The 13,124-nt window shown below is 46.0% G+C and overlaps 1 protein-coding gene across 3 annotated transcripts in view; it reads right to left on the bottom strand.

Annotated features, from left to right (window-relative positions):
• The window catches only part of chd6 (chromodomain helicase DNA binding protein 6), a 204,392-nt gene that overhangs the window by 64,069 nt on the left and 127,199 nt on the right, over positions 1–13,124 (bottom strand). For all 3 annotated transcript variants that reach the window (XM_078236970.1, XM_078236969.1, XM_078236971.1), the window contains 5 exons: positions 12,666–12,842; positions 6,996–7,139; positions 4,349–4,604; positions 2,024–2,234; positions 1,091–1,286 (listed from right to left, as the gene is read on the bottom strand). In XM_078236970.1, the coding sequence (XP_078093096.1) occupies positions 1,091–1,286; positions 2,024–2,234; positions 4,349–4,604; positions 6,996–7,139; positions 12,666–12,842 (984 nt within the window). The remainder of the gene's footprint in view (positions 1–1,090; positions 1,287–2,023; positions 2,235–4,348; positions 4,605–6,995; positions 7,140–12,665; positions 12,843–13,124) is intronic.

The raw sequence follows: 13,124 nt of genomic DNA, 5'->3' as shown, positions 1-13,124 counted from the left end.
TTACAGTAATCTTTCTGACAGGCAACTCTGGCTCGGCAACTGTTTTATCACATTGCGTTCCCTCCATCCCATCTCCCTCCCTCCGCCTGCCCTCCAGTCTCCTTCCCTCCGCCATCCCTCCATCCAGAGTCTCTCTTTCATATACAAGTCCACCACATTTTGCTGTTTGTCTGGGTAGATTTATATCAGTCACGATACAAACGCTGCTCCCTGCTTCACACCAGTCAGGTACTACTCCTTACCTGCCTCTCACTCCATTCACAACAATTAGTGAAAAGGGATGAAGAATAAAAGGGAAAGTGTGTAATAGGGCAAAAGCAGGAGAGATTAAATGATAAGGTTTGATAGTGCAAGGTAAAGGGGAGTAATGATGAGCGGTAGAAACTGGTGCACCAAACAGCGCAACAGCTTGTCAGAAAGATTATATAACTGGTTGAAGAGAAGAAATTCTTTTCTGAGAAATGTCAGCAGGTTTGACTCCAATGTTGGGAATTTGTCATTAATTTCTCCTGTCTTTCACCCCATCACAGATCTTTCCTTTTATTTCCCCAGCCTCCTCCACATTTCACTGACCCTTGCTTAAAACCTACTAAAACTCTTAACTTTGAGTTCCGATGAAAGCTCACTAACCTGAAACGTTAGCTCTGTTTCTCTCCACATAGATGCTGTCAGATCTGCTGAGTATTTCAAGCATTTTCTGTTTTTATTTCAGATTTTAAGCATGCAAAATAGTAATACCAACAACTTGCCTTGTTCTCCTAAACAAGTCCATATCGTAACTTTTCATCCTTCTTTATAATTAGCCTCATTATTTCTTTTACTTTTATGAATTAAAGAATCATCAATTAGTATTTCTCCTTTGTCGACTAACTGAATGTGTTTTTGGCAAGCAAATCTATTGGAAATCCCCAAAGGATTTCACAGGCCACAACTATCCCAGAGGCTACACCACACTGAATTTCAACAAAGGCTCAGCGAAGAGGATTAGTGAGGGAAGAGGAGTGCAGGGTCTGTATAGCTCTCAGGGCGGATCAATTAGCACTAGTCCCAGTGGAGGAACTTCCCTCGTGTAGCTTACTGAGAGACTCACCTGCAGGTCATTCTGTGGGTTCCAATCCGAGTCGAAGATGATACAAGTGTCTGCCGCAGTAAGGTTGATACCAAGGCCTCCTGCTCTTGTGCAGAGCAGAAACACAAAGCGGTCGGAGTCTGGTTTGGAAAAGCGGTCGATTGCAGCCTGTCTCAGGTTCCCCCTTACCCTGCCATCAATGCGCTCATAGGTGTATCTAAAACATTTAAGAGTAGACTATGGTTGAATATTTAAACTAACGAGTCTGTACTTTGTGGAATCTTACAATACAGACTGAAATAATTTGGCCCATTTTATCTGCTGTTTGAAAAAGCTAGCCAATCCCACTCCCTTGCTCTTCCCCATAATCCTGCAAATATTTCATTTTCAAGTAAATATTCAGTTCACTTAGTGATAAATCTGCTTCAAGTATCCCATCAGGATGCACTACAATAGCTTGCAAAGCTTGCTTCAATAGCTCCTACTATCAAGAGCAGCAAGGTAATGGAAGCACACCACTTAAAAGTCACACACCATTCTGACTTAGTCAGATATTATTTCTTTATCATTGCTGGGTCAATATACCATCCGGTATTCAGTGGGAATGACTGGCCAGCATCGGGAATAGACAATGGCTAATTTTTACTCTTCCCCTAACCCAGGGAGGTTCAAATGCTGACTCCAATGAAGTCAAACACCAGCAAAATGAGGGATTAAAGCCAATCCGTATGGGTTAATGCCTTTAGCCACTAGGCAAGCAAGGGAGCTACAATCACAACATCTGAATAGGTTGGAGTACACTTTTAATTTTCATAAAATTAACAATAACGACTAAATTACAACATAGATCACCAGCCATTCCGAATAATTCTTCATGGCGGTCATGTTTTTGATGACTGAGCAATGCGCATAACAGAGGTGGTGGTTTGGGCCCAGGATATAGCAGGGTCTCACCGTCTGTGGATGAGGTAATCTTCGAGAATATCCAGGCAGCGTACCATCTGGGAGAAAATCAGCACCTTGTGTCCACCAGCAATCAGCTTGGGTAAGAGTTTATCGATTAGCACCAATTTACCCGCTGCCTGAATCATGGCCTGCAGCTGAAAATCAGGGGCATCAGGATTGTGCACTTCACGGAATTCATCCAGGATTTTCTCCTCAGCACCTACCAGGAATCAAAATTCAAATTCGAATGAAATACCTTACTCCCACGGAATTGTTCAGTTCTGTCTCATGTTAAAGGTATCCATATCTGCATACTCTACTTAAGACTCTTCTCTTTATCCCATTTCCCCCATAACCAGTATCCTCCTCTCCTACAAGCATCACTTTACAGAGTTCCTCGAACTTATAACCACACAGCACAGGAGGCCATTCAGCCAATCATACCAGTGCTAGCTCTTTGAAAGATCTATTCAATTTGTCTGACTTTCCTTCTCTTTCCCTACAGCCTGCAACCGGTTCCTTTTCAAGTATTATTCAATTCTCTTCTGGAAGTTATTATGGAATTTGCTTCCATTGCTCTTTCAGAGAGCACTTTCCAGATCATCAAAACTTGCATTTTTTAAAAATTCATTCGTGGGACCTGAATGTCGCTGGCTGGCCAGCAGTTATTGCCCATCCCTAGTTGCCCTTGTTCAGAGGGCAGTTGAGAGTCAGTGGGTGGGATTGTGGTCGGTGCAGACTCGATGGGCCAAATGGCCTCTTTCTGTACTGTAGGGTTTCTCTGATTCAACCACATTGCTGTGGGTCTGGAGTCACAAGTAGGCCAGACCAGGTAAGGACGGCAGATTTCTTTCCCTAAAGGACATTAGTGAACCAGATGGATTTTTCTGACAATCGACAATGGTTTCATGGTCATCAGTAGATTCTGAATTCCAAATATTTTTTTACTGAATTCAAATTCCACTATCTGCCATGGCAGGATCCAAACTCGGGTCCCCAGAGCAATGGCTGAGTTTCTGGATTAATAGTTTAGTGATAATACCACTAGGCCACTGTCTCCCCCATGAGAAATATTCTCACCACCTTCCCTCTGGTTCTTGTGCCAATCACCTTAAAACTGTGTCCTCTGGTTAACAACAGGAAATAATTTCTGCTCATGATTTGAACACCTCGATAAAATCTCTCCTTAACCATCAACCAAGTGACCATTGTTCATGTGGACAATGAATGTTGGCAGAGTGTTTGATCAGTGAACATCACAGCTGGGCCAGATCCTAATGTCGCCTGACATCAAACACTCACACTAGCACACGAGAGCTAAAACCATTCCCTACCCTTGTTGGAGATATGGAGACAGTACAGCTTTTCGGAATTGAACCTAGAGTCTTCTACTTTGTATTGCTCAGCTATGCAATGCACAGTGTATTGAGCCACTGAGACATCAGCAATGACCACTCCTCACTTCCCAAAATCATTTCTGAATGTTGGCGAAACATATCAAGCAAGAGTTATGGACCACATATATGTGCAAAATGTTATTTTAGCTATTTACTTACTAGGGGTGGGCCATTTCCGGACCAGATAGACACACAGACTGGGAATAACACCACTTTTCCTATTCACCCCAACCTAGTAGCTCTGCACCTCTGAACACCAAGGCTTGAGTTTTTTAGTGCCATGACACAGATACTTTCCACATGACATTCTGAATACAGGTTAGCACTAGAAATTGAAAACAATTTCTAAATGTCGTAAAGCATCCTAAGGTATTTCCATAGAGGCATTATCAAATAAAATCTGATTAAATAATGAGATTCTGACTAAAGGCTTGGTCAAATAGGTAAGCTTTAAGAAGCATCATAAAGGAGCACAGCAAAGTAGTGGGGGTTAGGGAGAGAATTTCGGAGAAGGAATGTAATGGGATTATAACATCTCCAAATCACACAGCATTTGGACTTGGATAGATATCATTCATTTAGACACCATCAATACTCTTGGGCCTAGGCATCAGAAGGCACGGCCACCAACGATGGAGCAATGAAAATCAGGGATACATTAAGAGACCAGAATTGGAAAAGCATGAGATCTCAGAAGGTTGAGAGCTTGTTGGACCATAAGACGTAGGAGCAGAAATAGGCCATTCGGCCAATTGAGGTCTGCTTCAACATTCCATGAGATCACAACTGATTTGATAATCCTCAGCTCCATTTTCCCACCTTATGCCCAAATCCTTGATTATATGGAGGTTATGGAGAGAGAGAAGAGCAAGGATATGGAGGAGACGTGGACGAGATGTATTATTACTACAAATTGAGTGTGATACACTGGACTTACCATTGATCAGGTAGGGATGGTTACAGCACTTTCTCAGTTCCATCATGGTATTCAGCAGGTTTGGCATGTTGGCCTGGTTAGCCCCTTTAGCTAAGAAGGAGAAATTCCTCTCCAAAATAGCCCTGTAGTACTTTTTCTGGATGTTGGTTAGTTCCACCTCAATAATGGTCTCCTCTTTCGGAGCCAGGTTTTTTTCAACATCATCCTTCAGTCTTCGCAGCATCATGGGTTTGAGCACTGCCTGCAGCTTCTTCACCTATCACAGGGAAATGACTCGTTAATGACTCAGTCAACAGTAAACTGCTTGGGCCAAGGGGTGAGCACCAAATTGATGTGATCCCAAAGAAGCATTTGACACTTACACTGAAGAAATTGAAAGCAATTTCAAACATTAACAACAAAAACAACTGAGAACCCCACGTGAAGGACTGAAATCCATGGCACAGGAAACAGTAAAGGTCAAAGAGAAAACAGGCAGTACACAAAGCCAGGAAGGAATGACCAATTAACAGCAATGGTTGGATTTTCAAAGCCTGCAGGTTGTCTGAAAAAAGGAGATACTGGGAAAAACAGGAGATAGAATGTGCAATAAATCTTGATTTCAACATAGGAGGAACAAGATGTAAATCAATGTATTCAATACTTTGGAGGAAAAGGAAAGGAGAGAGATCATTACCAGAATCATTTGATTGTCAAGATGCATGCAAACATACTGAACTTAGCATCTCGCATTTTGGATCTGCACTAACACAAAAGAGCATGGATAAGAACTCGGAACAGCCATCTAACACTCTGAGATGTGCCATCAGCACAAAATTTTCAATTAAACCAGAAGCCAAGTTCTTTATCATTGCAATGAGCGATGCAACTTTGTTTACAATACCAAGCTGACTAGGGGCTTGAGACACTAAATAATTTTTCCAAAACATCTCAAAGCATTTATGTTCTCAATTAAAGCAGACAAATCAGCTTGGTCCCTTAAGTTGCACAGAGATACTCTGGTGTTGTTGGCATGGATGTTGAGAGAATTTTTGTTCTTCTTTGAATTGAGCGATGGGATCTTTTAAATTGACCTGAGAATTCAAGCAGCGCCTCAGTTAACAATCCCATTCGAAGAAAACACCTCCCTCAGTATTGCAGTGACAGCTTAAATGATGTAAAGTCAAAGAACTGGGCGACAGGTTGGTAAATATCAAGTGTTAGAGCTTTCAGGTGTGCACACAGCACTGCTAAAGTTTAGTCAGCTGAAAGCCATGCAGCTTACTCATACGCACAAGGCTCCTACTATCTGCCCAACCAGGACAATGCTGTTAAAGGAAAACTAGTCTCTAGGCCTGAGAGATCTTTCAGCTCATACTAAATGAGTTTGTTTGTCAATCAACAGCTGGAGAACTGCAGATTGCCCTGGTTCACAATTTAGATTACAGCGTCTGCCTCAGAGGAGCAGTTCCAGTCCAATCACTCATTACAAGGACCTAACCAAACTCTAATAATGCCCATTTACTTGAGGAAATTATTAGAATGTAGTTATTAAGGACAGAGCGTCTTAATATTTAGGCAAATATAAGCCAATCAAAGAGCCAGCACAGATTTTTAGCAGTTATGCCTAAAGAAGCTCGTGAAATTTGAGTTAATTAATTTGCTTAAAACCTATTACACTTCTACCTTTCCTCAGTTCAGATTAAAGAATGTCGACCTGAACCGTAAACTCTGTTTCTCTCCATGTATGCTGCCTAACCTGAGTATTTCCAGCATTTTGTTTTTTTTTATTTCTCTACCATGGTAGATATAGGAGTTAGATCAGAATTTTACTCATTCCCCCAACCTCTATGTTGTATTGATCCGGCAGCTCATTCATCCGACCTTGTGTGGAGTTTGCACGTTCTCCCCGTGTCTGCGTGGGTTTCCTCCCACACTCCAAAGATGTGTAGCTTAGGTTGATTGACCATGCAAAATTGCCCCTTATTGTCAGAGGGATTAGCAGGGCAAATACATGGTGTTATGGGGATAGAGCCTGGGTGGGATTGTTGTCGGTGCAGGCTCGATGGGCCGAATGGCCTCCTTCTGCACTGTAGGGACTCTATGAATACCAGAAATATTTTGCTCTTCTCTCCACTGCCTGTTTTTTTAAAATATAAACTAAACGCAATTCATTGTTTTCTCTTATACTGTCTGTAAGATGCGCGGTTTTGCTAACAACAATCATGGAGATGTGTGGTATTTTTCCAACGGTTTTGACCAGGCTGCATTTGCTGTCGATGCATCCAGCCAATGGTTTTCAATCCATGTGAGGTCAAGTGCAGAGAAGCATCAGCAGCCATCTTGCATCAGCAGGGGATACGATGAACATTAATAGGTCACTCAGGGGTGATGTTAGGAAGTCCTTCTTCACACAAATAGTAGAGGAACTCTGGAACTCTCCACAGAAAGCTGTTAAGGCTGGGGTCAATTGAAAATTTCAACAAGATTGATTGATTTTTGTTGTGTCAGAGGATTGAAGGTGACAGAAATAAGGCAAGAAGATCAGTTTCAGAAACAGAGCAGCACTCTTCCAACAAAATAGCAGGGGGCTGAGGCAAATATTCTTGTTCCTGTGCTTCTCCGAGGAGAATAATGGTGAACAATAACCAAAACACATCTCACATACCTGCTCATCAGTCTTCAGGTCTCCAAACTCCTCCATGAAGGTGGACTCAGACGGAAAGTGAACAGGCTCGAGGAAATTTAACAAACTGAAGAGTTCCTCCACTGTATTCTGCAAAGGGGTTCCAGTCAAAAGTACTTTGTGTTCCTGAATGTGGTGTGGCGGGAGGAAGGACAGAGAGGGGGGCAGGGAGGGGAGCGAGAGGGGGGCAGGGAGGGGAGCGAGAGGGGGGCAGGGAGGGGAGCGAGAGGGGGGCAGGGAGGGGAGCGAGAGGGGGGCAGGGAGGGGAGCGAGAGGGGGCAGGGAGGGGAGCGAGAGGGGGGCAGGGAGGGGAGCGAGAGGGGGGCAGGGAGGGGAGCGAGAGGGGGGCAGGGAGGGGAGCGAGAGGGGGGCAGGGAGGGGAGCGAGAGGGGGGCAGGGAGGGGAGCGAGAGGGGGGCAGGGAGGGGAGCGAGAGGGGGGCAGGGAGGGGAGCGAGAGGGGGGCAGGGAGGGGAGCGAGAGGGGGGCAGGGAGGGGAGCGAGAGGGGGGCAGGGAGGGGAGCGAGAGGGGGGCAGGGAGGGGAGCGAGAGGGGGGCAGGGAGGGGAGCGAGAGGGGGGCAGGGAGGGGAGCGAGAGGGGGGCAGGGAGGGGAGCGAGAGGGGGGCAGGGAGGGGAGCGAGAGGGGGGCAGGGAGGGGAGCGAGAGGGGGGCAGAAAGAGGGGAGCGAGAGGGGGGCAGAAAGAGGGGAGCGAGAGGGGGGCAGAAAGAGGGGAGCGAGAGGGGGGCAGAAAGAGGGGAGCGAGAGGGGGGCAGAAAGAGGGGAGCGAGAGGGGGGCAGAAAGAGGGGAGCGAGAGGGGGGCAGAAAGAGGGGAGCGAGAGGGGGGCAGAAAGAGGGGAGCGAGAGGGGGGCAGAAAGAGGGGAGCGAGAGGGGGGCAGAAAGAGGGGAGCGAGAGGGGGGCAGAAAGAGGGGAGCGAGAGGGGGGCAGAAAGAGGGGAGCGAGAGGGGGGCAGAAAGAGGGGAGCGAGAGGGGGGCAGAAAGAGGGGAGCGAGAGGGGGGCAGAAAGAGGGGAGCGAGAGGGGGGCAGAAAGAGGGGAGCGAGAGGGGGGCAGAAAGAGGGGAGCGAGAGGGGGGCAGAAAGAGGGGAGCGAGAGGGGGGCAGAAAGAGGGGAGCGAGAGGGGGGCAGAAAGAGGGGAGCGAGAGGGGGGCAGAAAGAGGGGAGCGAGAGGGGGGCAGAAAGAGGGGAGCGAGAGGGGGGCAGAAAGAGGGGAGCGAGAGGGGGGCAGAAAGAGGGAGAGGGAGAAAGGGGAAGTGGAGGAGTGGAGAGAGGGGAGGGAAAGGGTGAGAGAGAGGAGGGAAAGGGGGGGGAGAGAGGGGAGAGCAGAGGGACCGGGAAAGAGGGAACGAGGGGAAGGAAGTAGAAGAATGCAGGAGGGTAAGGGAGCAAGGCAAAGAGAGGAGGGAGGAATTGTGTGCGGGCGAGGGAGGGGAGAGAGAAAGTACATGTCAATTGCTTATCAGGTCAGAGAACATTCCTGAGGCACAACAGTGAATCGCAAATCTCTGCTTTCTTTTCAATTATGTGAATGATTTCTCTTTTCAAGAAATTTGATACAAATTTGAGGCCTGAAGCTTAAAACTTATAAATTCAGCCAGTCGGCAGCCTTACATTGCACTGCAACAAACTGACAAAAAATCTGGCAGGACCAGAAACCATTCATTTATAAAGTGCAAAAGAAACGGAACTCTCTTCCCTCTGCCCCCGAATTGTCTGCCCACTCAGCCCATCTCCCCCCGGATGTCTCTCACAATCTTTGCTGTAAGTAAGGGATTAGGTTTTCTGTTCATTGGGCAGAGATGAAATCTCGAGGCACCATTGCACATCCTCTGCTGTTCAGAATAGAATCGCTTTTTTCAAACTGTTTCTCAGCAAATCTTCTTACTATTTCTAAGTGCGGTGACTAAAGTAGAGAAATAGTTATTCTTCACCTCATCCAGGCTTTTGTTATCTCCAGACTCAACTCCTCCAGGTCAGCCCCAATCTCTCACTCTCCATAAACTGGAGGCCAGCCAAAATTCTGTTCGCGGTATCGCACCTCACACCACATCCCATTCACCCATCATCCTGTGCTCACTGGCCTACATTAGCTCCCAGTTAGGAATGCCTTTTAAAATTTTCATCCTTCTTTTCCAATCCCTTTATAGCTTTGTCCCTCTCTCACTCTTCTAGCCCTATAACCCAAAGTGCTCCTCTAACTCTGGCCTCTTGTGCATCCTTTATGTTAATTTTTCCACTATTAGCTGCTGTGCCTCCAACACGCTCGAAGCTCTGGAATTTTATCCCTAGATCTCCCTATCTCTCTCTCTCACTTCAACTTTAAAAGGTTCCTTAAAACCTACTTCTAAACAGGTTTTGCTTTAACATCCACAAGCTGCAGTAAGCAAAATGGTCAATTATGTGGCACGGTGGTGAGCACTGCTACCTCACAGCAGAATCGCCGAGCAAAGACTGATAGCCAAGTTCTGCACACATGGCGACGGCCTCAACCGGGATCTTGGGTTCATGTCACACTATCTGTTACCCCCACGACTTGCCTGGGCAAGTCCTGGCTTGAGACAACACACATCTCTTCAACCTGTGCTTAAACCTCTCTCCACTCGCATTGTTTGTACCTGTAAAGACTTGATTACCTGTAAAGACTCGCATTCCAACCATTATCTTGTAAACTGAGTTTGTGTCTATATATACCCTGTGTGCGAACACAACTCTTCACTCACCTGAAGGAGCAGCGGCGCTCCGAAAGCTTGTGCTACCAAATAAACCTGTTGGACTTTAACCTGGTGTTGTGAGACTTCTTACTGTGCCTCACAGCGCCAGGGACCCGGGTTCAATTATAGAGTCAGAGAGGTTTACAGCATGGAAACAGGCCCTTCGGCCCAACTTGTCCATGCCGCTCTTTCTTTTTTAAAACCCCTAAGCTAATCCCAATTGCCCGCATTTGGCACATATCCCTCTATACCCATCTTACCCATGTAACTATCTAAATGCTTTTTAAAAGACAAAATTGTACCCGCCTCTACTACTACCTCTGGCAGCTTGTTCCAGACACTCCCCACCCTCTGTGTGAAAAAATTGCCCCTCTGGACACTTTTGTATCTCTCCCCTCTCACCTTAAACCTATGCCCTCGAGTTTTAGACTCCCCTACCTTTGGGAAAAGATATTGACTATCTAGTTGATCTGTGCCCCTCATTATTTTATAGACCTCTATAAGATCACCCCTCAACCTCCTACGCTCCAGAGAAAAAAGTCCCAGTCTATCCAGCCTCTCCTCATAACTCAATCCATCAAGTCCCGGTAGCATCCTAGTAAATCTTTTCTGCACTCTTTCTAGTTTAATAATATCCTTTCTGGAATAGGGCGACCAGAATTGCACACAGTATTCCAAGTGTGGCCTTACCAATGTTTTGTACAACTTTAACAAGACGTCCCATCTCCTGTATTCAATGTTCTGACCAATGAAACCAAGCATGCCGAATGCCTTCTTCACCACTCTGTCCACCTGTGACTCCACTTTCAAGGAGCTATGAACATGTACCCCCGGATCTCTTTGTTTTGTAACTCTCCCCAACGCCCTTCCATTAACTAAGTCCTGCCCTGGTTCAATCCACCAATCTAAATTAAACTCCATCTGCCATTCGTCAGCCCGCTGGCCCAATTGATCAAGATCCCGCTGCAATTGGAGATAACTTTCTTCACTGTCCACTATGCCACCAATCTTGGTGTCATCTGCAAACTTACTAACCATGCTTCCTATATTCTCATCCAAATCATTAATATAAATGACAAATAACAGTGGACCCAGCACTGATCCCTGAGGCACACCGCTGGTCACAGGCCTCCAGTTTGAAAAACAACCCGCGGCAACCACCCTCTGGCTTCTGTCAAGAAGCCAATTTTGTATCCATTTAGATACCCTCACCCTGGATCCCGTGAGATTTAACCTTCTGCAACAACCTACCATGCGGTACCTTGTCAAAGGCCTTGCTAAAGTCCATGTAGACAACATCAACTGCACTGCCCTCATCTACTTTCTTGGTTACCCCTTCAAAAAACTCAATCAAATTCGTGAGACATGATTTTCCACTCACAAAGCCCGGCCTTGGGTGACTGCCTGTGTAGAGTTTGTACGTTCTCACCATGTCTGTATGGGTTTCCTCCCACAGTCCAAAGACGTGCAAGTTAGATTGATTGGCCATGCTAAATTGCCCCTTAGTGTCAGGGGATTAGCAGTATAAAGACATAGGGTTATGGGGACATGGCTTGGGCTGTTATCAGTGCAGGCTTGATGGGCCGAATGGCCTCCTTCTGCACTGTAAGGATTCTATGATTGTGTGTTTTTGGCAATACAAAAACATTGAAACCAATTGGCCTACTGAAAGTTGCTCTGACAGTGAGGAGATGAAGTACTTTTAGTATTACTTGCTAAGGGAGGAATGTTGCTCAGGACAACAACTCTTCCAATAGCGACTGAAGCACCAGAACAGGCTAAGGATGGTGCCCTGGCGATGTAGCACCATCTCAAGACTGCACTGGAATGTCAGCCTAGGTTATGTGCTCAAGTACAAAATCTAAATGGATTAAATAAATCTAATTAGAGCAGGTTTGAGGGCAAAATCATTGCAATTTTTAAAATTTATTTGACATGAGCATTGCTGGTTGGCCAGCGTTTATTGCCCATCCCTAGTTGCCCTTGGAGGGCAGTTGAGAGTTAACCACATTGCTTTGGCTCTGGAGTTACATGTAGGCCAGATCAGGTAAGGGTGGCAGATTTCCTTCCAGATGGGTTCAAATTCCACCATCTGCTGTGGCAGGATTTGAAATCAGCACCCCACACTTCCCCCCCGCACCCCTCCCCAACCCCGGTCTCTCCCTTTATCGAGCTCTTTCCCCATATTCTCTGAATCTTTTAGCATCCAAAGATCTTTTGATCTCAACGTTGAATATACTCATCGATTGAGTATTCTCTGAGGTAGAAAATTCCAAAGACACTCAATGAAGTAATTTTTTTTCACCTCCGTCCTTAGGGGTTATAGTCATGGGATTACTCTCCGCCAACCCCATAGACTATAACCACTTTTCTAGACTTTCCAGCCAGGGAAAACAATCTCTTCTACATCTACCCTGTCAAGACCTTCAAGAACTTTATGGCAGAGATGAGATCATCTGCCACTGTTCAAAATCAAACAACAGGTTTATTTATTAGTCACAAGTAAGGCTTACATTAACACTGCAATGAAATCACTGTGAAATTCCCCTAGTTGCCACACTCCGGCGCCTGTTCAGGTCAGTGCTCCTCACCAGCACATCTTTCAGACTGTGGGAGGAACCCGGAGCACCCGAAGGAAACCCACGCATACACGGGAAGAACATGCAAACTCCACATAGACAGTAACCCAAGCCAGGAATCGAACACAGGTCCCTGGCGCTGTGAGGCAGCAGTGCTAACCACTGTGCCACCATGCTGCCCCTCCTCATAGGACAAGCCTCCTCTCATAGGACAAGCCTCTCATCCCAGGAAAATACAGATCAGCCATGATCCAACTGAATGGTAGGGGTTGAATGGCCTCCGTTTATGTTCTTCAACCCACTCATCATTTTTAGGGCTAAGAAGATTATCTGCATCCTCACCAGTGCCATGAGTTTGAGACCCTCCAGCAGTTTGCAGTTCCTGTTCTTCAGTCGGTGTGCCTCGTCGATGACCACACAACTCCACTGGATTTTTCGTAACTCAGGACAGTCGGCTAAAATCATTTCAAATGTGGTGATGATTGCATTGAACTTAAAAAGACCCTGAATGGGAGTGCCCTGCAAAATTGAAATGCAAGACATGAGGATAGATGATTGGATTTTTTCACCACAATCCTCCCACCACCCACCCAAGAACAATCTTCCCTGTTTGGTTTTACAACCACAATCATCTGATGGTGCAGCTCATGTACAAGCAGAAAGCAACTTCATTTTAGTAAGGAAATGGACCCTTCCTTTATCAACTCACTTCCTTCCTCACTTCACACACCAAGGCAAGCCAACATTTTATTTATTTACAAACAACATTAGGAGGTCCTGATAAGAAAATACTTTACTAAA

The sequence above is a fragment of the Mustelus asterias genome, chromosome 20, assembly GCF_964213995.1.
Source record: "Mustelus asterias chromosome 20, sMusAst1.hap1.1, whole genome shotgun sequence".
Lineage (NCBI taxonomy): Eukaryota > Metazoa > Chordata > Chondrichthyes > Carcharhiniformes > Triakidae > Mustelus > Mustelus asterias.
The sequence above is the reverse complement of the archived record's forward strand: the minus strand, read 5'-3'. Positions and strand labels throughout refer to the sequence as shown.